The 27,011-nt window shown below is 44.7% G+C and overlaps 1 protein-coding gene across 17 annotated transcripts in view; it reads left to right on the top strand.

Annotated features, from left to right (window-relative positions):
- The window catches only part of srcin1a (SRC kinase signaling inhibitor 1a), a 584,261-nt gene that overhangs the window by 511,527 nt on the left and 45,723 nt on the right, over positions 1 to 27,011 (top strand). For all 17 annotated transcript variants that reach the window (XM_087977753.1, XM_087977757.1, XM_087977752.1 and 14 more), the window contains 4 exons: positions 5,775 to 5,867; positions 6,584 to 6,624; positions 10,020 to 10,198; positions 14,455 to 14,630. In XM_087977753.1, coding sequence (XP_087833879.1) covers positions 5,775 to 5,867; positions 6,584 to 6,624; positions 10,020 to 10,198; positions 14,455 to 14,630 — 489 coding nt within the window. The remainder of the gene's footprint in view (positions 1 to 5,774; positions 5,868 to 6,583; positions 6,625 to 10,019; positions 10,199 to 14,454; positions 14,631 to 27,011) is intronic.

Genomic DNA, 27,011 nt, shown 5'->3' with positions numbered 1-27,011 from the left:
AGATCAGAGTTATAGGGAAGTAGTAACTCCAAAGATGGCAGATAGATGGGTGACAGTGAGGGGGACTGGGAGGAAGCAGCCAGTGCAGGGACCTCCTGCGGCCATTCCCCTCAAGAACAAGTATACCGTTTTGGATACTTGTGGGGGGGATGACTTACCAGGGGTAAGTAACGGGGCTCAGGTCTCTGGCACGGAGCCTGTCCCCGTTACTCAGAAGGGAAGGGTGAAGAAGAGCAGAGCAGTAGTAATTGGGGACTCGATAGTTCGTGGCACAGATAGGCGGTTTTGTGGGAACGAGAGAGACTCACGTTTGGTATGTTGCCTCCCAGGTGCAAGGGTACGTGATGTCTCTGATCGTGTTTTCCGGGTCCTGGAGGGGGAGGGGGAGCAACCCGAAGTCGTGGTCCACATTGGCACCAACGACATAGGTAGGAGGAGTGCTGAGGATGTTAGACAGGCTTTCAGGGAGCTAGGTTGGAAGCTTGGAGTTAGAACAAACAGAGTTGTTGTCTCTGGTTTGTTACCCGTGCCACGTGATAGAGATTCGAGGAATAGGGAGAGAGAACAATTAAATGCGTGGCTTCAGGGATGGTGCAGGAGGGAGGGGTTCCAGTTTTTGGATAACTGGGGTTCTTTCTGGGGACGGTGGGACCTCTATAAACAGGATGGTCTACACCTGAACCTGAGGGGAACCAGTATCCTTGGGGGGAGGTTTGCTAGTGCTCTTGGGGGGGGTTTAAACTAACTCGGCAGGGGCATGGGAACCCAGATTGTAGCTTCAGGGTGCAGGGCCTGGAGTGTAGGGAGGTGAGGAACATGGCATCAATTTCCAAGGAGGGTGCCTGTAAACAGGGAAGTGGCTTGAAGTGTGTATACTTCAATGCAAGAAGTATACGAAATAAGGTAGGTGAACTTGCAGCGTTGGTTGGTACCTGGGACTTCGATGTTGTGGCTATTACGGAGACATGGCTAGAACAGGGACAGGATTGGCTGTTGCAGGTTCCGGGATTTAAATGTTTTAGTAGGGTCAGAGGTGGGGGTAAAAGAGGGGGAGGTGTGGCATTGCTTGTCAAAGATAGTATTACAGCGGTGGAAAGGACGATGGATGAGGACTTGCCATCTGAGGTAGTTTGGGCTGAGGTTAGGAATAGGAAAGGTGAGGTCACCCTGTTAGGAGTCTTTTACAGGCCTCCTAATAGTCCTAGAATCATTGAAGAAAGGATTGGGAAGGTGATTCAGGAGATGAGTGACAGTAATAGGGTGGTTGTTATGGGGGACTTTAACTTTCCTGATATTGATTGGGAAAGCTATAGCTCAAGTTCGTTAGATGGGTCAGTGTTTGTTCAATGTGTGCAGGAGAGTTTCCTGACACAATATGTAGACAGGCCAACAAGAGGTGAGGCCATACTGGATTTGGTTCTGGGTAACGAACCAGGCCAGGTGTTAGAATTAGAGGTAGGTGAGCACTTTGGGGATAGTGACCATAATTCGGTGATTTTTACACTCGTGATGGAGAGGGATAAGTGTGTACTACAGGGCAAGAATTATAGCTGGGGTAAGGGAAATTATGATGCGGTGAGGCATGACTTAGGATGTGTGGCTTGGAAAAGTAGACTCCAAGGCAAGAGTGTAAATGATATGTGGAACTTGTTCAAGGGGCAACTATTGAGTGTCCTTGATAATTATGTACCTGTCAGGCAGGAAGGAAAGGGTCGTGCGAGGGAGCCGTGGTTTAATAAGGAATTGGAATCCCTTGTTAAATGGAAGAGGGCGGCCTATCTCAAGATGAGACGTGAAGGTTCAATTGGGGCGATTGAGAGTTATAGGGTAGCCAGGAAGGACCTGAAGAGAGAGCTAAAAGCAGCAAGGAGGGGACATGAAAGGTCCTTAGTAGATAGGATTAGGGAAAACCCTAAGGCTTTCTATAGGTATGTTAGGAATAAAAGAATGACTAGGGTAGGAATAGGTCCAGTCAAGGATAGTAGGGGGAAGTTGCGTGTGGAGGCGGAAGAGATTGGGGAGACACTGAATGAATACTTTTCTTCAGTATTCACTCAGGAACAGGGCATTGTTGTCGATGAGAATACTGAGGCACAAATAAGTAGAATGGATGGCTTTGAGGTATGTAGAGAAGAGGTGTTGGAAATCCTGGAAAAGGTGAAAATAGATAAGTCCCCTGGGCCTGATGGCATTTATCCTAGGATTCTCTGGGAAGCAAGGGAGGAGATTGCAGAGCCATTGGCCTTGATTTTTATGTCCTCTTTGTCTACAGGAGTAGTCCCAGAAGACTGGAGGATAGCAAATGTGGTTCCCTTGTTCAAAAAGGGGAGTAGGGATAGCCCTAGTAACTATAGGCCGGTGAGTCTCACTTCTGTTGTGGGCAAAGTCTTAGAGAGAATTGTAAGGGATAGGATTTATGCACATCTAGATAGGAATAATGTGATCAAGGATAGTCAGCATGGTTTTGTGAAGGGCAAGTCGTGCCTCACAAACCTTATTGAATTCTTTGAAAAGGTGACGAAGGAGGTTGATGAGGGGAAAGCGGTAGATGTGGTATATATGGATTTTAGTAAGGCGTTTGATAAGGTTCCCCATGGTAGGCTACTGCAGAAAATATGGAGATATGGCATTGAGGGTGAGTTAGAGGTTTGGATTAGGAATTGGCTGGATGGAAGAAGACAGAGGGTAGTAGTTGATGGCAAAGTTTCTTCATGGAGTGCCGTCACTAGCGGTGTTCCGCAAGGATCTGTTTTGGGACCATTGCTGTTTGTCATTTTTATAAATGACCTGGAAGAGGGGTTAGAAGGTTGGGTGAGCAAGTTTGCGGATGATACGAAAGTCGGAGGAGTTGTTGACAGTGAGGAAGCATGTGGCAGGTTACAGCAGGATATAGAGAAGCTGCAGAGCTGGGCAGAAAGGTGGCAGATGGAATTCAATGTAGCTAAGTGCGAGGTGATTCACTTTGGGAAGAATAACAAAAAGATGGGGTACTGGGCTAATGGTCGGATACTTGGTAGTGTGGATGAGCAGAGGGATCTTGGTGTCCATGTACACAGATCTCTGAAAGTTGCCACCCAGGTAAATAGTGCGGTGAGGAAGGCATATGGCGTACTGGCTTTTATTGGTAGAGGAATTGAGTTCCGGAGTCCTGAGGTCATGATGCAGTTGTATAAGACTCTGGTACGGCCGCATCTGGAATATTGTGTGCAGTTTTGGTCGCCATACTATAGGAAGGATGTGGAGGCATTGGAACGGGTGCAGAGGAGGTTTACCAGGATGTTGCCTGGTATGGAAGGAAAATCGTATGAGGAAAGACTGAGGCACTTGGGGCTGTTTTCACTAGAGAAAAGAAGGTTTAGGGGTGACTTGATTGAGGTGTACAAGATGATTAGGGGGTTAGATAGGGTCGACAGTATGAACCTTTTCCCGCGTATTGAGTCGGGTATTACAAGGGGGCATAGCTTTAAATTAAGGGGGGGTAGATATAGGACTGATGTTAGGGGTAGGTTCTTCACTCAGCGAGTCGTTAGTTCATGGAATGCCCTGCCAGTAACAGTGGTGGACTCTCCCTCTTTATGGGCATTTAAGAGGGCATTGGATAGGTATATGGAGGATAGTGGGTTAGTGTAGTTTAGGTGGGCTTGGATCGGCGCAACATCGAGGGCCCAAGGGCCTGTACTGCGCTGTATTCTTCTATGTTCTATGTTCTATGTTCTAGAACATTTCTGGGACACGTACTAAACAACCCCACTACCCTGTGGTTGAACACTTTAACTCCCCCTCCCAGTCTCCCAAGGATATGCAAGTCCTGGGCCTCCTCAACTGCCAGACTCTAACCACTTGACGCATGGAGGAAGAACACCTCATCTTCTGCTTTGAGACCCTCCAACCCCACGGCATCAATGTGGATTGCACCAGTTGCCTCATTTCCCCTCCCCACCCCATCTCATCCCAGATCCAAGCACTGCCCTCTTGAACAGTCCTACCTGTCCATCTTCCATCCCATCTATCCGCTCCACCCTCCTCTCCGACCGATCACCATCACACCCCACCACGCCTACCTATCACATTCCCAGCTCCCATCCCCCATCCCCACCTGACCGGCTGTGCTTTTCCAGTGCCACACTTTTCGACTCTGATCTCCAGCATCTGCTGTCCTCACTTTCTCTTACCCAATTTGGTCACCACAAGCTCCCTAAAACAGTGATTGGATCATTTTTGTAATTTCCATGTCAGGAATAATTCTTTTTTCAGAATCGTAACACAGGATCTTTTATAGCCATAAAACGAGGGGACCTTATTTGAACATTTCATCTGAAATACTGAACCTCTGACAATGGCACCCTCCCTCAGTGCTGGGGTGTCAGCCTAATCTTTGTACTTCATCCCTGGTGTAGAACCTTCTGATTCAGAAGTGAGTGCTACTAACAGAGCCATGGCTGGCACCTCAGCCTTCTGCCTAAAGGGAAGTCGTATCATGATATTCAGGGAAGTGAACCAAAACAGCAATTTACAGGTAAAACCAACTAAAGGCTCTGAATAGTGCATCAAAATGGCATAGGAGGGAATGTTAGTGAATGTATCTTCTTCCAGTAGCATTGGATAAATGGTACTCCCTAGTTGCTGCTATAGGCATCTCAGGGTTCATACTAAGTGAGGACCTCTCAGTCTCAAGTCTTTTGTGATTTCCGAACTTTGTCGTGTCAAACCCTGATATTCCCACCAATGCACTGCCCGATGTGGTCACAGAATAGCCCATCTTGACTCGAGAAAACTCACTGTTCGTGAGGTGCCTCTGAATTTTCTCTGATCTGCCTCCAATGCCATCCTTCCTCGGAAAACGTGCGATCAATGCCTAACCCACTGCTCTGCCAGTCCCACTTCATGCCAGTGTCTACTGGACTAAATTAAACAAATCAAACAAAATTAGATCAAATGGGTGCTAAGAAGCACTGTGACAAAAATGGAATCGAAAAGGAAATTTACAAATTCAGATTAAAACACTGTTTCATTGGAGGATGATGCATTGCCAAACCCCTAACCCCCCTCCGGTGCCCACTGATTGCAGAAACCCTGGAAGTGCACTGTATTGTCCCTGTACAGGGCCCGGGTGTGGACATCATCACTGAAGAGAGACAGGCAGGAACTGCCTCCACAGCCTGCTGCCTGGATTTGTTCATGCTCAGGCCCAGGGGCACACCCATGTGGGGTACTCTGATCTGCTTAAACCCTCTCCACACTAGGTGGACAATGATCAGGAGTGGAGGGCTGAAGTGCAGCCAAATATCTAGTAAAAGCTTCTGTTAAAAATACACCAGAAGGGACTGGAGCTTACAGCAGTGCATATAAACATGAATCAGAGCATCCAAGTTACACCACTGTCGCAGATAATCAATTGGAGTCAAGACAGGACTTACAGAAAATAATCTATTTTACCACAAACAGAATCTAATTAGTCAGGAAACAAAATCTTGTGAAGCCTTCGCCACAGAAAACAGCCTCTCTGAAAGTAGACTCTGAATGAGTTACAGCAGGGAGCTCCAATGGCAGAGTGCCCTGGTAAAAACCGAACAACTTCACCAACAAACTACAGTGAAAGGAGGATCGTAACTAGATACAATTTGTATGTGAACTCAATCCCAGTCATTCACACAAGGGAGTTCCCCAGTTACCCCATTCTGGCTGTGAATGTATACATAGGCACTGTATGTAGACCCCTGCCATGGTTTGCAATGACGTTGACTCCATGTTGCTGTCTTTATTTGTCGACACAGAGAACGGATGGAAGCCATGGAGAAGCAGATTGCCAGTTTGACAGGACTTGTACAGAATGCACTTTTACGAGGGAGTGAAGGGGAACCTGCCAGGTAAAGAGTCCCAGTCTTTTCTTTTTTGCTGTATCAGAATACTCCCTTGTTCCTGTAAAGAACAATGTGCATTTATAGAGCATCCTAGATTTCAGTAGTCACTTGGTAGCACAGAACTTGAGTGTTGATGAAAAAGACAGAGATCGTGTTGGAGCTTTGAGCCTCTCCGTCAGTCCCCAGCTCTGATGCTGTATGAGTTGTTATTCCCTTTGAGATTTGGCATTCTTGCAAATCTGACCTGATGAATGCAAGATGAAAAGCTTTGCCAATATGTATCATTTTTTCAGCAACCCTAGATTTAGTAAACCATCCCACAGGAGAATTAGGTTGATACCAGAACTGAGAGGTTCTAGCTGTTCGCAAGATGAAACAGTCTGGGACTCCTTTATCCAGAAAAGAGCAGTCTCAGGGATGACTGAGTAGAGTCTTTACGATTATGATTTCGTACAATTGGGTAGAGAAGATGTTTGGGTGAGACTAGAGGTCAGGTTATTGTGGAACTGAGAAGACACTGCAGACCCTTTGAAGTGGGGAGGATGGGCAGAACCCAAACACAGAAAGTGTTGAATTTTGTTTGATAATATTGGGCAGGCACTAAACAAAGTGTTATAGTTGTTCAACATTGACAAGAGATTGTGTGTTCAGTTCCATTTCACACAGCTAGCTTCAGATCTTAATGGCTTTTCTTAATTGTAACATTTTTGTTTTTCTCACAGCGATAAATCTGAATCAATAAATGGGAGCTCAGGCACCGGAAGTGAGTAAATGTTGAACTATTTCCTATCTGTAAATTCACCTCTGCTCTCCTGTGACAAAACTAGTGAAGGAACGATGAAGAGCTTTGAGTTGATTCCTGTCGATACGTTCCAGTGTCTCTATGAATTAATCTAAGCATCGCCAAATCCCTCTTCCTGATTGGCCCATTCTTAACCATATAGAAAGAAATTGCCATGTTGGTTCCAGGTAGTTCGTTCAGTATCTCCTTCAGCAGTCCTGTCTGCTCCTTCCATGGTCACCTGTTATTGCCCTAACACCACCTCCACCCACCACCTAGACAGCCAAAGGTTTCCAGACACCTCCTATGTCCATGCCATTTTTCCCATTCCCATCTCCCCAGGCTAGTCCCTCCTCAGCAATTCTCCTGGTCTTCCAGTTAAAGGTGACATCCTCATACTCTAATACACACTGGGAAAGGTATTGCCAGTGTCTCTGGAATTAAATAATCAATCTAGCTATCCACATAATGAAATGATTAAATGGACGTTGTTATTTGGTTCTTTGTCCCAGTGTTCTCCCTCCTCCTCTGAAGCCATTTTCATGGAATGCTGACTTTCAGTGCAAAAAATGTTCACAAGATGCCAAATTCATCACATTCCTCTCTTTTTCAAATTCTGTAGGATAAGACCATAAGACATAGGAACAGAAATTAGGCTATTCAGCCCATCGAGTCTGCTGCACCATTCAATCATGGCTGACAAGTTTCTCAATCCCATTCTCCTGCTTTCTCCCCATAATCCTTGCTCCCCTTGATACTCAAGAACCTGTCTATCTAAGTCTTAAATATACTCAGTGACCTGGCCTCCACAGCCTTCTGTGGCAATGAATTCAATAGACTCACCACTCTCTGGCTGAAGAAGTTTCTCCTTATCTCCGTTCTAAAAGGTCTTCCCTTTACTCTAAGGCTGTGCCCTTGGGTCCTAGTCTCTCCTACCAATGGAAACATCTTCCCAAAATCCACTCTGTCCAGGCCATTCAGGATTCTGTATGTTTCAATTAGATGCCCCCTCATCCTTCTAATCTCCATCAAGTGTAAACTCAGAGTTCTCACACATTCCTCATATGTTAAGCTTTTCATTCCTGGGACCATTCTCGTGAACCTCCTCTGAACACACTCCAGGGCCAGTACATCCTTCCTGAGATAATGGGCCCAAAACTGTGCACAATACTCCAAATGTGGTCTGACCAGAGCCTTATAGAGCCTCAGAAGTACATCTCTGCTTTTATATTCAAGTCCTGTCAAAATAAATGCCATCATTGCATTTGCCTTCCTAACTACTGACTCAACCTGCAAGTTTACCTTGAGAGAATCCTGAACTAGAACTCCCAAGTCTCTTTGTGCTTCAGGTTTCTGAATTTTCTCCCCATTCTTCCTAGACAGACAGATGTTTAGTTAAGAGTCTCACTCGAAAGATGGCACCTCTAACAGTGCAGCACTCCCCCTGCACATATTCGAGAGTGAGCCTTGATGTTTGCGTTGAAGCCCAGCCACAAGCTTTAGTGAGGACCATGGCTGAGAGATCACAATGTCAGTCTTCATGTGAACTGGACACTGACTGAGTACTGGCAAGATATTCACCTTAATGTGCTTCATAGCTGAGCGAGCTATCTGTACTTTCCATTATGGAAGATGCCAGGACCCTTGGTTAGTTTTATTAAGATATATTTTCCCCACCCCAGTGGACGCAGGGATACGCTGTGTGACACATTTGGATGGCATCTCTCCTTCTGAGTCAGAACCTCTGGCTTTGAGTTCTCCACCAGGGGCTTGTAGTTTTAGATATTTTCCCAATCAATCTGTGCAGAGATGTTATTACACACCTCTGGAGCAGATGGAATTTGAACCCAGGTCTCCTTGCTCAAAGATAGGGACTCTACCACTGTGCTACAAGTTATATGTTTGTATGAAAGTTGTATCATAGGTCAATTACCCGCTTGTAAATCCTTCCGACATTCCTGTTGGCAGGTGGTGAAAGGGGGAGAGTCTCCCAATCAGCCACCCATCAGGAACGATCACAAACCAGAGCAGTAGCTTTCCCGAAAGTGTGGCCCAATTCATGGGGAGGCCACGTTCGCAAATGGGGACAGCAGGAAAGATGGACCAAATGGACACACGGAGTGCAATCAGCTGATGCAGCCCTGAGTGATTAGTGCACAGCAAGCACACAAATTCCGGACTTTCCTGAACGGTCTCTGAACCTGAAACCTGGAAAGTTATGTTCCTGGTGTAAGGGGCCTGCAGCAGCATAGTGGCTGGGTCATTGATACAACCCAGATTCCCGGGTGAATAATCTCATGGAGGGATTTCAAATCCCATGGCAACGGTTTGCATCAGAATCAGGAAATAAGACCCAACTGGTTCATTCACATTCCTACTGACAGGAAAGCTTCCTGATGTGACCTCCACATGACCCCACTTAAACCAGTGTGGGTGATCTCTGAAGTGCCCAAGAAAGCCATTCGGGTCTCTCAGATTCTCAAGAACAAGTGCTGAGATTCAAGAGGAGCTCACCACCATCTTCTCTGGACAGCTAAAGGCCAACCAGTAAATGTTAGCCAGCAACTCGAGAATGAATCAGAACAAGTTTGGATCAAGCAAATGATTTATCTGTGAGGCCAAAGAATTTACTCAGAATATGTTAATGTTTCCACTGTTGTACTATATAGGCCCACTCATATCATTCACATACAATGTCAATAGGACACTCCACCTTCCCATGCTTTATGCAAACATGGTTGTAAATCCCTACCTAGTAATTAAACATTTGCACCTCTGTTAAATTCTAAGTTTTGTTACCATAGTCTTACCAAACCATAGAGAGAAGCGACTGGTGATGATTTAACCTGAGAGCCACCAGACCTCAGGGTGTGGGAAGAGGTTGAGAAGGAGAGTCCTTCATGGTAACCACAAACTGGTGATGGGAATTTAATCCACACTGTTCGCATTACACTGCTCTGTAAATCAACAATCCAGCCAACTGAGCTAAACCGATTTATAGCAATCAAGTCTAAGCAAAATGAATTTGCAGTGGTATCGCTCTGATCTCAGGAGTTGCGATGGGGTTTAGTTATCTTGCTGGAATCCCTATCTCTGTTCCCTTTGGCCGTGTTGCTGTTGACCCAGACGACAGCAGAATATGCATGTGATGTTTCCACAATGTACTTTGTGATGAAAGCCACACTGATGGATGTGGGTGACCTGCTAGTTGAAATGCCTGCCATTTCACACCCATTGTGCGGCTCAGATCTCCCTTGCACCTCTCTTCCTGCACTGTTCTCTATTTGTGGTCCTCTCCCGGTAGTTTTGGGGGTTTTGCCTGTGATTGAGAGTTCTCATGCATTGTACAGATCTTTCTTTGTTTCTGTCCCTGTCAGCTCTGAGCCCCTCTGTGCGGAGCACTGTGAACAGCACGGCAGCAGCACCAGCAGCAGCAACAACATCAATCAGCCACCCCACTGCCATTACCAGGCTCCAGATGCAGCTCCATCTCCACGACCTCCAGCAAAACGCCAGTGACCTCCGCAATCAACTCCAGCAGCTGCGTAAACTCCAGGTATCCCAGTGCCTTCCGCACAGACAACAACACAAAGGGCTTGCTTTTATAAACCACGTTTCACAACCCAGGGACATTTCAAGTGTGTTACAGCCAATGAAATAACTTGAACTGCTGTCACCTCTGTAATGTAGTTAAAAATCACAGAACACCAGGTTATAGTCCAACTGGTTTATTTGGAAGCACTAGCTTTTGCAGCGCTGCTCCTTCATCAGGTGGCTGTGGAGCAGAACCCTAAGACACAGTATTTATAGCAATGGATTACAGTCGGCACATTCTGGAATATAGGAAGTGGAAAGGTTGGTAAACGCACAGCGAGCTCCTACAAGAGTGATAATGATGAGCTCAGCTGTTCCTTTTGGGATTAGATCAAGGGATAAATATTGGCCAGATGATAACTCAAGTCAGTTTATGAGACTGACACCTAAATTCATCCCTGGACTGAGCATTTTGCCCAATGAGGAAAGGCTAGGCAGGTTAGTCCTGAATCCTTGGAGTTTAGAAAAGTCAGAGGTAGCTTAATTGAAACATAAGATCTTGAAAGGACTTAACCAGATGTATGTGGAAAGGATGTTCCCTCTTGTGGGAGAATCTAGAACTCGAGGATCACAGTTTATAAATAAGGGGTTTCTCCACGAGGGTTGAGAGTATTTGGAGTTCCCTTCCTCTCAAGGCTGTGGCTGGGGATGAATGATTATCAGGGTGTACAAGAATGTAGAGTTGAGGTTAAAAACCAGATCAGCCATGATCTTATTGGATGGCAGAGCAAACTTGAAGGGCCAAGTAACTCTCTTGTTCATTTGTAGCTCCCCTACTCTTCTGTGAAATAGCGTCGCAGGATCTTGTCCCTCTCGAGCCAGCAGGAGAAGCCTCAGTTTAACATGAGGTCCATTTCACAGCAGAAAGCACAGAGTTTGGAACAGAGGTTTAAACCCCTCTCACTTCTCATTTGATCTGAAGTTGCCCTCAGGTGTTGTTTTTGAGCTGTTTGAAACAATTGTTCCCATCTCAGAACCAAAGAGAATTCTCCTGTTCCTCTGCTCAGCTGGTGATCGGGATTGATTGCTGAGAGAGCGGTGAAGAGGTCAGCTGTCTGTGATCTTAGCCCACGGGCTGCTGGTGTGTGGTTTTTATTTGTATTCATGAGTAGAATGTGAACATCACTGACTAGTATATTGCCCATCCCAAATCACCAGGAAGGTGGCAGTGAGCTGCCTTCCTGAACCACTGCTGACCATTTGCCGTAGGGAGACGGACCCAGAATGCAGTTCTAAGATATTGATCCAGCAATGCTGAAGGAGCAGTGATCTATTTCCAAGTAGGATGGTGAGTATCTTCTCAGGAAACTTGTAGGTGGTGGTATAGGTGGATCATGTATCTGCTGCCCTTGTCCTTCTCAATGGTAGAGGCTGTGGATTTGCAAAGTGTTGTCAAAGGAGTGTTGTAATGCATCTCATATACAGTACACACTGTCAGCATTATGCATCAGTTGTGGAGGGAGTTTAACTTCAAGCTGGTGCCAATGAAGCGGGCTACTTTATCCTGGTGGAAGCTTCTTGAGTGTTTTTGGAGCTACGTCATCCAGGAAAATGGGCAATTTTCCATCACACTCCTGACTTGCGTCATGTAGAGACAGGAGATAAGTTACTCACTCTGAGTTGATAAAGTGTGGTGCTGGAAGAAGCACAACAGGTCAGGCAGCAAACAAGGAGCAGGAGAGTTGACATTTCGGGCATTAGCCCTTCACCTGTCCTGATGAAGGGCTTATGCTCAAAGCATCAACTCTCCTGCTCCTCGGATGCTGCCTGACCTGCTGTGCTTTTCCAGCACCACACTTTATCGACTCTGACTCTCCAGCACCTGCAGTCCTCACTATCTCCAAATTACTCACTCCACCATGACTTTAGATTTTATCTGAGAATTTGAACGTCTGAGACTGGGGTTTCTTGTTCCGTTAAAGGAATTATCATTTTGGAGGCTTGATGTTGACTTATAGAAGTTTCTGCCTTGGCTGTTGGACATTAACCTGTGTGTCGCGTTAACATTAGCACTGAAACAATGCAATAATAGATTGAAACCATCCAAGGGATTGTCCCAGTATATATCATTTTCCATTTCTTTTTGTCTAATTTCCTTAATGGAATGGATGGGGAATTATTCCGAATCTTGGGATGGTGGCACAGAAACCTGGAATTGTTGCTGCCTTGATTCTTGGGCTGGGAGATGGAAATCAGGATTGTTTCTGGATCTTGATTGTGCTCCCAGGTGAAACAGTCACCTTTTGGGGTTTTCACACTGGCACTGTCTGAAGGGGATGGGTAAGTTCACAAAGTGAGAGAGTCCATCAGGAGCCTTCCACTTGGGTGTGAGGTTCAGTTGCATGCAGTGGAGGGTCTTAGAAAATGGATCCAACTTTAGTTCACAGAGTCAAACAGCACGGAAACAAATCCTTCAGTCCAACCTGTCCATGCGTACCAAGTTTTCCCAATTTCCCAAACTAATCCCATTTGCCTGCATTTGGCCCATATTCCTCTAACCCTTTCCTATATATGTACCTGTCCAATGTTTTTTAAATGTTGTAACTGTACCTGCATCTACCCACTTCCCCTGGTAATTCATTTCACACACGAACCACCCTCTGTGTGATAAAGTTGCCCCTCAGGTCCCTTTTAAATCTTTCTCCTCTCACCTCAGAAATATATCCTCGAGTTTTGAACTCCCCTACCCTAGAGAAAAAAATCTTTGCTATTCACCTTATCTCTGCCCTTCATGATTTTATAAATCTCTATAAGATCATCCCTCAGCCACGCTCTAGTGTAAAAAGTCCCAACCTATCCAGCCTCTCCTTATACCTCAAACCCTCCAGTTCCGGCAACATCCTTGTAACTCTTATCTGAATCCTCTCCAACATAGTAATGTCCAAACTATAGCAGGGTGCCCAGAACTATACCTAGTACTCCAAAAGTAGCCTCACCAATGTCCTATACAACTGCAACATGACATCCCGACCGTGTACTCAATGTTCTGAGCAATGAGGGCAAGCATGCAAGGTGCCTTCTTAACCATCCTATCTACCTATGATGCATCTTTCAAGGAATTATGTACCTGAACCCCTAGGTCTCTCTGTTCTACAACACTACCCAGGGCCCTACCATCAATTGTATAAGTCTTGCCCTTGTTTGTTTTCCCAAAATGCAACACCTCACATTTATCCAGATTCAACTCCATCTGCCACTCCTCAGCCCATTGGTCTAGTTGATCAAGATCCCATTGTAATATTAGATAACCCTCTTCACTGTCCACTTTACAAACAATTTTGCTGTCATCCGCAAACTTACTTACCATGCATCCGAAATTCTCATCCAAATTATTTATATAAATGACAAATGAGTGGACCCAGCACCCGTCCCTGTGGAACACCTTTGGTCACAGGCCTCTAGTCCAAGAAACAACCCTCTACCACCACTCTGTCTCTCAACCAATGGTTTAAAACTTTAAATGAGAGCAGAGCTAGAAGCCAGGCCAGCAGTGTGAGCAGGGGATTGAGGGAATGGATAATACCTCTACTTTGGCTTCATTATACTCAGACAGGCAGAGAGAGCTGGTATACCTGTCTGGGATATGACCCGTCATTGGGGATGTACAGTTCTGAGGAAGAGTCATACTTGACTGGAAATGTTAACTGTTTCTCTCTCCACAGATGCTGCCAGACCTACTGAGTTTCTCCAACATTCTCTGTATTTGTTTCAGATTTCCAGCATCCACAGGATTTTGATTTTATTCAAGAAACTGAGAAACCTTCCTTTGTGGATAGAGTTTATTTACTACTCAATCTTACAGCTCCTTTCAAAACCACCACCCCCCTCCTCCCGTACACTGTTATTGGTACTCCCTATATATGTGTACTTTTGTATTTTTCCAACCAACCTGTTCAAAGATGTTATTGACATACCTCTGGAGCAGATGAGACTTTAACCTGGGTCTCCTAGCTCAGAGGTATTGACATATACATAGCCTGTGTATGTGTAGTCATACTCAGATACTTAATAGCTACTGCAGTTTCTCCTACGTCTTAAATAAAGATATTAACAAACTTAACAGTGTGATTATCTATCCAGACATTAAAACAGGGCTGCTGATTGGATTTGTTATCCTCTATAGAGTCCTCAGCCTTATCATTCCCAAAGGAGATACTCACTGTCTGTTCAGTCCTGCAGTTCAGGTTTTGATGTATTGTTCATTACCCTCTCTAACAGGTCCAAAGCCAAGACACCATGAAGAACATGATGAAGCGCTTGGAGTCAGAGATAAGTATCAGGGTGACAGAAACTCTAAGGAAGCAGGAAGACCCTCTCCATCGCCAGCGTGCTCTGGTAGAAGAGGAGAGACAGAAGTATCTGAATGACGAAGAGATGATTGTGCAGCAGCTGAAGTAAGTTGGAAGTTATTTACAAAGCCAAATGGACTGACAGCAGATTATATGAACCATAACTTGAAAGGGCAGAACATTGAGCTCAGTGACACTACAATAATATTAACGTGACTGGATTGTCACTTGATTTGCTAATCTCCTTCAGAGAAGGAAATCTGCCATCCTTACCCTCAATATCTGACCCTAACTGTGACTCCAGACTGGTTGATCCTTAACCACAATGAGTGTTACCACATAGATTGCAAAGTTCAAGAAGTTTTTCACCCCCACCTTCTCATGGCTAATTACACACAGACAGTAATTGCTGGCATAACCAGTCACTCCCACATCCCATGAAAGAAAAGTTTTAGCTGCTCTCTGAAATGGCCGATGAAACCCTTCCAGTTTTAATTCAGAAGACAGATCACTGCTGCCTCTCAAAGGCAGTTAGGATTGGCTAACGACTCCTGCCTCAGCAACCAATTCTCATGTAGCAAGGTCGCTGTTGTTCAGAATTTAGACAGGCAGGTCAGGGAGACCCACAGGATCATCCCTCCACGTGGGTGACAGCTTCTGAGTGTCTCACCTGACAGCCTGACCCAAATTTCTGATGCGTGCTTTCAGGTAGAAATCTCGATAAGAATGTGAAGGAAAGGCTGATGATTTTAATAAAGTTTGAGGTTCTGGGTTAGAATTAGCTGGGTAGACACTGACACTGTTTAAATTGTAATGCAGTCAAAACAGTGTGATGAAAGGTGTAAAACTTAAATATATTCTGGATTTTTAATTTCAAAATAGAGGCGAATGGGCGTAGGTTACTTCTGTGGACACTCCTTCTGAAAGAGTGTCTTAAATTCAGCATTTGTCAAAAAGCAAGTGAATGCAGAGCTGAGTAGTTGTACGTTTGAGTTTACAACAGGTAGGGTAAGGATTTAAGGCCATTAGCTTTATATTCAGTTCAGCATAATCTGAGATTGAGCAAGTGTCTTTTAAAAATTCACTTCGGAGATCATCAGAGTTGACTTCAGAAGCATGTTTAGTTTCTCTCCTGGAAGGAATTGAGTGCAGTTTCAGTTACTGAAAATGTGTTGCTGGAAAAGCGCAGCAGGTCAGGTAGCATCCAAGGAGCGGGAGAATCGACATTTCGGGAATAAACCAGCATCTGCAGTCCTCACTTTCTCCTTGCAGTTTCAGTTAACCAATCACCCAATCAAAGGGTTTAGTCTACTCAGAAACTGTAGATTATTAGAACAGTTGAGTTTATTGGCCCTCAAATTTGTGAATAAACACTTCAGCAGAAAAAACTCATTTTCTCTGCAGTCCATGGCACAGAAACTGGAAGCAGTTAGTTAAGGAGAAACTCAAAGAGTTGAGATAACAGTGCAATCTCGCTGGACTTGCGTCTCTGTCATGGATAGTGTTGGGAAACAGGTTGTGACTTTGTTTTGTTGTGTGTTTTAACAATCATCTGTAGTTATATGGCTTAGGTTTGTCATTTTCTTTGTCTGTGTAATCAATGAGGAAAGTCTGCAGCTTCATGTGGATATGTTTCAGTGACTGACTATGTTAAACAACTCAACAACAAAATGATCATATGATCTATCAAGCCAGGTTTTATTTCTGACTTGTTCATGAATAACATCAGCTGAGCTCAATAACACTTGGATCTGAAGAGAGGCAGAGGAGAGAAACATTGCACAGTCTGACTCACTGACAACCAATGCCATCTGGTGATCATGGCTGTAAGTAAATAGGAGGAGATTCTAATGGCTGCTAACTGCTGCTAAATACAAAGGATTGTCTCTCAAGTCTTTGCTTTTACATTTCGACCATGAATTTGGAAGGATTCCTAATGCAAACAGAAGGAGATAATTTAAATCAAACTCTTGGAAAGATTCTTGGTGTGATGAAGCCCAATTTGAAATAACAACAACTTGCATTTATGGAGCTTCCTTAACACTCTAGATTGTGTCTATAAGAATATTGTTCTATTGGTAACACTTCCCCAACATTAACATTATATATAGCTAATTGGCTTTATTGGCTTATTCAACCGAATTGTTCTCTGACTCTATACAACTTCTGTGATTCACTTTGATAGTTTTCTGGATGATAGCATAATATTATAGCCAACTTTGGAGTTCAAGGTTTAACATTCCATCTTCCTATTCTCCTCTGTTTTTTTCTTTTAAGTATCTCCAACTGGTCTGACACTTTTATTTCACTTGCTATTACTTTCAGTATTGTTAACACTCTTTTCTAGTGACGATCCTCCCTGTCATAACCTCTCTTTAACACTTTAATAAGCCACACCCGGTGACGTTTGCTCCTGCCTGGCGGACCCGCCATGTGATGCACATCACTGAGTTTCTTTCTGATTTGTTTAGATCCAGTGATTGCAACAACAAATCCAATTTTTTTTTGTCTCTTACAGAATCTGTAAATGTCTGATTAGGCTGTCTTAAAATCTCATACTTTAATTAATTAAGCTTCATAATAAGCTTTGTGTATTACATTTTGACAGGTTCATAGTTGCAGATTGCCCTCTTGACAGGTTGGTGTGCACATTCACAGCTATGTCTGTCCCAACACTCTCCCAGCTAAAGGTCCCAACACTCTCCCAGCTAAAGGTTCCAACACTCTTCAAGCTAAAGGTCTCAACACTCTTCCAGCTAAAGGTTCCAACACTCTCCCAGCTAAAGGTCCCAACACTCTCCCAGCTAAAGGTCCCAACACTCTCCCAGCTAAAGGTCCCAACACGCTCCCAGCTAAAGGTCCAAACACACTCCCAGCTAAAGGTCCCAACACTCTCCCAGCTAAAGGTCCCAACACTCTTCCAGCTAAAGGACCCAACACTCTTCCAGCTAAAGGACCCAACACTCTCCCAGCTAAAGGTCCCAACACTATCCCAGCTAAAGGTCTCAACACTCTTCCAGCTAAAGGTCCCAACACTCTCCCAGCTAAAGGTCCCAATACTCTTCCAGCTAAAGGTCTCAACACTCTTCCAGCTAAAGGTCCCAACACTCTCCCAGCTAAAGGTCCCAATACTCTTCCAGCTAAAGGTCTCAACACTCTTCCAGCTAAAGGTCCCAACACTCTCCAGCTAAAGGTCCCAACACTCTCCCAGCTAAAGGTCCCAACACTCTTCCAGCTAAAGGTCCCAACACTCTCCCAGCTAAAGGTCTCAACACTCTTCCAGCTAAAGGTCCCAACACTCTCCCAGCTAAAGGTCCCAATACTCTTCCAGCTAAAGATCTCAACACTCTTCCAGCTAAAGGTCCCAACACTCTCCAGCTAAAGGTCCCAACACTCTCCCAGCTAAAGGTCCCAACACTCTCCCAGCTAAAGGTCCCAATACTCTTCCAGCTAAAGGTCCCAACACTCTCCCAGCTAAAGGTCCCAACACTCTCCCAGCTAAAGGTCCCAATACTCTTCCAGCTAAAGGTCCCAACACTCTCCCAGCTAAAGGTCCCAACACTCTCCCAGCTAAAGGTCCCAACACTCTCCCAGCTAAAGGTCCAAACACACTCCCAGCTAAAGGTCCCAACACTCTCCAGCTAAAGGTCCCAACACTCTCCCAGCTAAAGGTCCCAACACTCTCCCAGCTAAAGGTCCCAACACTCTCCCAGCTAAAGGTCCAAACACCCTCCCAGCTAAAGGTCCCAACACTCTCCCAACTAAAGGTCCCAACACTCTCCCAGCTAAAGGTTCCAACACTCTCCCAGCTAAAGGTCCAAACACCCTCCCAGCTAAAGGTCCCAACACTCTCCCAGCTAAAGGTCCCAACACTCTTCCAGTTAAAGGTCCCAACACACTTCCAGCTAAAGGACCCAACACTCTCCCAGCTAAAGGTCCCAACACTCTTCCAGCTAAAGGAGACAACACTCTTCCAGCTAAAGGACCAAACACTCTCCCAGCTAAAGGTCCAAACACTCTCCCAGCTAAAGGTCCCAACACTCTTCCAGCTAAAGGACACAACACTCTCCCAGCTAAAGGACCCAACACTCTCCCAGCTAAAGGTCCCAACACTCTCCCAGCTAAAGGTCCCAATACTCTTCCAGCTAAAGGTCCCAACACTCTCCCAGTTAAAGGTCCCAACACTCTTCCAGCTAAAGGACCCAACATTTTTCCAGCTAAAGGACCCAACACTCTCCCAGCGAAAGGTCCCAACACTCTCCCAGCGAAAGGTCCCAACAGTCTCCCAGCTAAAGGTCCCAACACTCTTCCAGCTAAAGGTCCCAACACTCTTCCAGCTAAAGGATCCAACACTCTCCCAGCTAAAGGTCCCAACACTCTCCCAGCTAAAGGTCCCAATACTCTCCCAGCTAAAGGTCCCAACACTCTCCCAGCTAAAGGTCCAAACACTCTCCCAGCTAAAGGTCCAAACACTCTTCCAGCTAAAGGTCTCAATACTCTCCCAGCTAAAGGACCCAACATTCTCCCAGCTAAAGGTCTCAATACTCTCCCAGCTAAAGGTCCCAACACTCTCCCAGCTAAAGGTCCAAACACTCTCCCAGCTAAAGGTCCCAACACTCTTCCAGCTAAAGGACACAACACTCTCCCAGCTAAAGGACCCAACACTCTCCCAGCTAAAGGTCCCAACACTCTCCCAGCTAAAGGTCCCAATACTCTTCCAGCTAAAGGTCCCAACACTCTCCCAGTTAAAGGTCCCAACACTCTTCCAGCTAAAGGACCCAACATTTTTCCAGCTAAAGGACCCAACACTCTCCCAGCGAAAGGTCCCAACACTCTCCCAGCGAAAGGTCCCAACACTCTCCCAGCTAAAGGTCCCAACACTCTTCCAGCTAAAGGTCCCAACACTCTTCCAGCTAAAGGATCCAACACTCTCCCAGCTAAAGGTCCCAACACTCTCCCAGCTAAAGGTCCCAATACTCTTCCAGCTAAAGGTCCCAACACTCTCCCAGCTAAAGGTCCAAACACTCTCCCAGCTAAAGGTCCAAACACTCTTCCAGCTAAAGGTCTCAATACTCTCCCAGCTAAAGGACCCAACACTCTCCCAGTTAAAGGTCCAAACACTCTCCCAGGTAAAGGTCCAAACACTCTCCCAGCTAAAGGTCCAAACACTCTTCCAGCTAAAGGTCGCAACACTCTCCCAGCTAAAGGACCCAACACTCTCCCAGCTAAAGGTCTCAACACTCTCCCAGCTAAAGGTCCCAACACTCTCCCAGCTAAAGGTCTCAATACTCTCCCAGCTAAAGGTCCCAACACTCTCCCAGCTAAAGGTCCAAACACTCTCCCAGCTAAAGGTCCCAACACTCTTCCAGCTAAAGGACACAACACTCTCCCAGCTAAAGGACCCAACACTCTCCCAGCTAAAGGTCCCAACACTCTCCCAGCTAAAGGTCCCAATACTCTTCCAGCTAAAGGTCCCAACACTCTCCCAGTTAAAGGTCCCAACACTCTTCCAGCTAAAGGACCCAACATTTTTCCAGCTAAAGGACCCAACACTCTCCCAGCGAACGGTCCCAACACTCTCCCAGCGAAAGGTCCCAACACTCTCCCAGCTAAAGATCCCAACACTCTTCCAGCTAAAGGTCCCAACACTCTTCCAGCTAAAGGATCCAACACTCTCCCAGCTAAAGGTCCCAACACGCTCCCAGCTAAAGGTCCCAACACTCTTCCAGCTAAAGGTCCCAACACTCTCCCAGCTAAAGGTCCAAACACTCTCCCAGGTAAAGGTCCAAACACTCTCCCAGCTAAAGGTCCAAACACTCTTCCAGCTAAAGGTCCCAACACTCTCCCAGCTAAAGGACCCAACACTTTTCCAGCTAAAAGTCTCAATACTCTCCCAGCTAAAGATCCCAACACTCTCCCAGCGAAAGGTCCTAACACTCTCCCAGCTAAAGGTCCCAACACTCTCCCAGCTAAAGGTCCAAACACTCTCCCAGCTAAAGGTCCCAACACTCTTCCAGCTAAAGGTCTCAATACTCTCCCAGCTAAAGATCCAAACACTCTTCCAGCTAAAGGTCTCAACACTCTCCCAGCTAAAGGTCCAAACACTCTTCCAGCTAAAGGTCTCAACACTCTCCCAGCTAAAGGTCCCAACACTCTCCCAGCTAAAGGTCTCAATACTCTCCCAGCTAAAGGTCCCAACACTCTTCCAGCTAAAGGTCTCAATACTCTCCCAGCTAAAGGTCTCAACACTCTTCCAGCTAAAGGTCCCAACACTCTCCCAGCTAAAGGTCCAAATGTTTTTTAGCCACTTCATTTGTCCAGGTCCTTTGCATATGAGGTGGAATATCTTTCCACTCTGTAAATGTTGCAGATATTTATTTTTAGTTAAATCAAAATCCCTGATTCATCATTCTAAGCTACTGTGCCTCTCTCCCAATCCTCTTGTCTGAATCCCTGATCTCTTTGGAGTTCAAGGTTTAACATTCCATCTTCCTATTCTCCTCTGTTTTTTCTTTTTTCTCTCTTTCAATTTTATTTGCTTATCTTTCTCCTCACTCTTCAACTCGAGATTTTTATTCCAATTTAATTTTTCATTCTTTCTCCTTTTGTTTTTCTCTTCTTCTATTCCAATTCTGATTTTTAAATGTCTCTTTCTGTCTCAAGTTTTAGTTTCATTTTTGTTTGAATCTTACTAATTCTAGCAATGACACATCAACTGCAGACTTTCCTGTTAATTCTAAATCCTGGGTCGTTAATTTAATTATCCCATCCTTATGGGATCCTGCTTTTATTTCTACTGCTGGCTCTATCAGCTTCACCTGAGGCCAAGATTTCAAATAACCCACTGTTAATGATTTCTACTCTCAGAGAAAATCTTAGCAATGTTCAAGGCCAAATTGAAATTCCAATCCATGCAACAAATTTTGCTACAAAACTTTCCTTTTAGATTCAATCTCTTCACACATTCCTGTGTTTAAAAGAGACTCAGATGCCTCCTAAATTCATTGAATATCAATCCCAGATGAGCCCCCAAATATTACCATCTGAGCTAATGCAGATACTGGATAAGGCAGATCCCAGGGGGAACCTGGTTTGATAGATCACAGGTTTAATTGTTGCAACTGGTTATCTTGGTCATTAGTCACTGAAACTTACTTGGGTGAGGCTCCAAATGTTCTTTAACAATAGAATGTAGACTTCTTACTCAAAAGCAAAACTAACAAAGCTATATATGTGTAACAGCTAGAAAGATCTTAATATAACCAGTAAACCAAAGTTTTAGCCAGTTCTCCATCACTATCTTTTTACAGATGCTCAATACGAAACAAATTTCACTTCTATCCCAATTCACAAGTTTCTACTAAATTGACTCTACTGAGATTCTTTCTGTTGGACTGCAGAGGTATTTTATCATTCTTTTCCAAATCCATTGTCATGAACCTTTGACAATTCTGATGGCCTACTCTTGTTCAGCTCCAATAACTTTAAGATTTCTGCCCAAGCCTTCCTGGTTTAGAAACTCTGCGTTTTAAAACTCTTGGTTTTAGAGGGTGCCCAGAGTTACAAGATTAATTATTATGCAAGGAGTTCCCTTCCAAACTGAACACCTGATTCTTCTGAACCAGGACCATGAACCTTCTGTTCTGAAATGTAAAATAATAATTCCTGCCTTTCTGGTCGATTGTAAACTCAGCAGGATAAACATTCCATCCATGAATACTCCAGGCATTCCGCCAGACATTTAATCACATTTTTTCTTGGAATCGATGCACTTAGGCCCCAGTTCCAAATGCTTTCCTGACCTGGTCTAACAAAAAATGCCTTCACAGAACTGACCCAGATCCATCTGCCTCTTTCTTTACAAAATCCAAATCCAAAAAATATAATCCATATATACCATGCACCTTCCATCACAGCAAGTCTGCAGGCTGGCTGTTTTTATCATTTTCTCAGATGGGCAAGTACATTGCACACCTGTCAGCAGTATCCTGTTACCAAGCAACAGCAAGTGCTCCATTGCACATCTCTAAGACATCCAACAACTCATTGCATTAATCAGAAACTAATCCATTTACAAAGTGAAGCAAAGCAAATTCATTGTAATCGGATTGGGTTTTATATGATCCAATCAAACTTTTTTTTGTTGGCTGAGCTAGGGATACAGAGCAATGGTGAATCTGTTTCAGAATCATGGTACAATGGATAATTGAAGCAAGGACACAAAATAATATGGCTTATGTCTTTTGAAAGATGGAAGGTTTTAGGTAAAACTCACTGTGTAATAGATTGTGTACTGCTTGTGTGTTTGACATTGGGAAGAGAAGGGCTTATGCCCGAAGCACGATGCGCCTGCTCCTCGGATGCTGCCTGACCCGCTGTGCTTTTCCAACGCCACACTCTGATCTCCAGCATCTGCAATCCTCACCTTTTCCTATGGGGAGGAGCGTGATGGGCATGTACTTCTGTGATATTTTTGAAAGTTACTCAGCTTATTCCTGTTGTTGAAGGATTGGTTGAGGGATATGAAAGAGGAATGGTTAATGGAATTTTTTTGGGATGGTGGAATGTGTAGTGGAGTTCCCCAGGTGTTGATTTTGGAACACTTGCTTTTCCTGATGTGTCTATCAAGTGAACAATTTCCAAGTTTGCAGATGATACAAAGCTTGGAAAACTATTGGGGACAGCTGTTGTTGACAAGCTGATGGCGTGGGCAGCTAGTTGGGAGATAAGGTTCAAAACAGAGAGTTGAAAGTTGATATATTTTGGCAGAGAGAACAGGAGAAAACGCATAAAGCAAAAGAGTATCGTCTAATGCCCCTTCGAATGTCTGAATTGAACCTGCCTCCACCACACGTTCAGGCAGTGTGGCAGAACCCTCCCACTCGCTGTGTGTAAAAAAGCGTTTCCTTGCTTAGCATTTGCTGCTTTTGCAAATTGCCTTATGTTTGCATCCTCTTGATCTCATTCTTGGAAAACACATTCTCTGGTCTATCCAGCTGACTCATGATTTTGGAAAATTTTATCCCTTAGCCTTTTCTCAAAAAAGGCATCCCAAATTCTCTAATATATCTTCATAACTGGAACTATTCATAAACCTGCACCGGACTGACTCCAATACGTTCACATCCTCACAAACTGTTGTGTCCAGAACTATACACAATACTTTAGTTGACGTCTAACTAGTTTCTTGTACACATTTGACATAACCTCCCTGCTCCTGTACTCTGTTCTCATTTTAATAAAGTATAGGATGCTGTGTCCTTTATTAACTGCTTGCTCTGCCTGTCATGACTCTTTAGCAATTTATCAACATAAACATCCAGGTCCTTTTGTTCCTGCACACCTCGAGGCTTGAATAGCCATTGGGGATTACTGCCGGAAAGTTTTTTTCATGTTGGACTCGATAAAAAGTAAACAAATGTTTTACAACAGAAATATTGACCACATGAAGGCCCATTGGGTATTCATCACTCTGTGCTCTGAGTCACAATGTTGTGGATTCCAGTCAGTGCACTATCTCAGCTGGAACTCTCAGTGCAGTATTGAGGGAGTGCTGCACTGCTGCTGGTGGAAGATTAAACTGAGGTCCGAGTGTTCTGCTGAGGAGGATGCAATGGCCCAGTGAGTGAGCTACGTATGTGGAGATCTCCTTCCGTGATAAACCTTGCTGCAGTGCTGGAGCCAGGCAGATTGTGCAGAAAGAGAAATACAAGGGGTGACAATGTTTGTGTTATTTGGGAGAGTTTGGGTGATTTCATGTTTTCAGTGTAAAGTTATGGCTTGTACCCTTCTTTAGCTAATTCTTGGGAGGTGGGCAAGGCTTACATTAATGGTCAATTCTTTGATACCAGTTTTGAACATAAGAACACAGGGACGTATCAGCCTGGATCTGATTGTGAGTGTAACTCCACTTGGGTGGCATGGTGGCTCAGTGGTTAGCACTGCTGCTTCATTGTGCCAGGTACCCAGGTTCGATTCCAGCCTCAGGTACTGTCTCTGTGGAGTTTACATATTCTCCCCGTGTCTGCGTGTTTACCTTCTGGGTGCTCTGGTTTCCTCCCACGTTCCAAAGATGTGTAGGTTAGTTGGATTGACCATGCTAAATTGCCCCATAGTGTGAAGGCTAGATGGGTTAGCCATGGGGAATTGGGAGAATTGGGGGGGTGGGGGGGGGGAGGTCTGCGTGGAATGCTCTTCAGAGGGTTAGTGTGAATCCAGTGGGCTGAATGGCCTGCTTCCACATTGTAGGCATTCGATGATTTTCTGCCTAACCTCCATAAACCTTGATTCCTTTGTGGTTCAGGAGTACCTCCTGTGAATATATTCTGTGACACAGGCTCAATGATTGGCTGCTGTGGGGACCATTTCTTTACTCTCAGATCCCTTACTCTGAAACTGTTTACTTAGCTCTAGATGCTCTTCAGAAGTTTACATTTTTATCACAATCACTTCTCATTCTTCTGAGCTGCAGGCAGTGTAATCCAGCTAGCTCAACGTTTCCTGGTTAGAAAATCTCTTCACCCCCAGGAATCAACCTCATATACCATCTCTGAATTACCTCCAAGGCAAGCGTACACCCTGTTAAATTCAAACACAGTATCTGGGTGTGACTCACCAATGTTCTATGCTATTAAAGACAACCTTCCCTCCCCTACTCCTCACAATCAAGTCCAATGTTACATTTGTCTTCCTTGATGGATCCGCACGCTCATTTTTTGCAATTCATGTAGATCACCTAGGTCCCTCTGCAGTGCCTGTGTCCAGTTGGACAATACTCTGCTTTGATACTTTTCCTACCCTCATTGCAGGGTCTACCTCAGAGATGTCAGATGGAGTTAGATGGGAGCTGGACTGAGGAAGATTGAAAATCCTCATTCACTACAGACTGCTCACCAACAAATCCATGGTCACTTGCGCTGAAAGCATATTTTTTAAAAACTGAATTCAAATTCTCAGGATATTAGAGGGAGATTTAAATTCAAGTTCCCAGTCATCATTTATACAAACGATTTGGATGTGAGTATAAGAGGTATAGTTAGTAAGTTTGCAGGTGACACCAAAATTGGAGGTGTAGTGAACAGCAAAGAAGGTTACCTCAGATTACAACAGGATCTTGACCAGATTGGCCAATGGGCTGCATTTTGGGAAAGCAAATCTTAGAAGGACTTATACATTTAATGGTAAGGTCCTAGGGAGTGTTGTTGAACAAAGAGACCTTGGAGTGCAGGTTCATAGCTCCTTGAAAGTGGAGTCACAGGTAGATAGGATAGTGAAGAAGGCATTTGCTATGCTTTCCTTTATTAGTCAGAGTATTGAGTACAGAAGTTGGGATGATTTGGAGATGCCTGTGTTGGATTAGCATGTACAAAGTCAAAAATCACACAACACCAGGTTATAGTCCAACAGGTTTAATTGGAAGCACTAGCTTTCAGAGCACTGCTCCTTCATCAGGTGATTGTGGAGGACACAATTGTAAGGCACAGAATTTATAGCAAAAATTTACAGTGTGATGTAACTGAAATTATACATTGAAAATGTTGCGGCTGTATAGGACATTGGTTAGGCCACTGTTGGAATATTGCATGCAAATCTGGTCTCCCTCCTATCAGAAAGATGTTGTGAAACTTGAAAGGGTTCAGAAAAGGCTTACAAGGATGTTGCCAGGGTTGGAGGATTTGAGCTATAGGGAAAGGCTGAACAGGCTGGGGCCGTTTTCCCTGGAGCGTCGGAGGCTGAGGGGTGACCTTATAGAGGTTTATAAAATTATGAGGGGCATCAATAGGATAAATAGACAAAGTATTTTCCCTGGGGTCGGGGAGTCCAGAACTAGAGGGCATAGGTTTAGGGTGAGAGGGGAAAGATAAAGAAGAGACCTAAGGGGCAACTTTTTCACGCAGAGGATGGTACGTGTATGGAGTGAGCTGCTAGAGGATGTGGTGGAGGCTGGTACAATTGCAACATTTAAAAGGCATCTGGATGGGTATATGAATAGAAAGGGTTTGGAGGGATATGGGCCAGGTGCTGGCAGATGGGACGAGATTGGGTTGGGATATCTGGTCGGCATGGACGGGTTGTACTGAAGGGTCAGTTTTCATGCTGTACATCTCTATGACTCTATAATTATTTGCAGCAACTTAACAAAGGCTCTTCTGGACTGTAACTGGTTGCGCTAACCCAGATTTTTACTTTGTCCTGATTACCCTTCGACATAACTATCCTGAACATGACAACCATTTGTTTTAATCGGTTCTGCTTTAGGACTCAGTGAACAATGAAGTTTCACCTTGAAATGACTGCCCGGTTCAAGTGAAGCTAAAGGGATAAAGTTTCTACGGTGAGCCAGTTACATGTGTGAAGCTCTACTGCCTCTCACTGGCTGAAAGAGGTACTTCTATGAAGAACTGAAAATGTGTTGCTGGAAAAGCGCAGCAGGTCAGGCAGCATCCAAGGAGCAGGAGAATCGACGTTTCAGGCATAAGCCCTTCT

Source organism: Chiloscyllium plagiosum, unplaced genomic scaffold (genome assembly GCF_037043375.1).
Source record: "Chiloscyllium plagiosum isolate Xiang-an unplaced genomic scaffold, Cpla_swu_hap1 HiC_scaffold_32, whole genome shotgun sequence".
Classification (NCBI taxonomy): domain Eukaryota; kingdom Metazoa; phylum Chordata; class Chondrichthyes; order Orectolobiformes; family Hemiscylliidae; genus Chiloscyllium; species Chiloscyllium plagiosum.
This window is presented reverse-complemented; position numbering and strand designations above follow the sequence as displayed.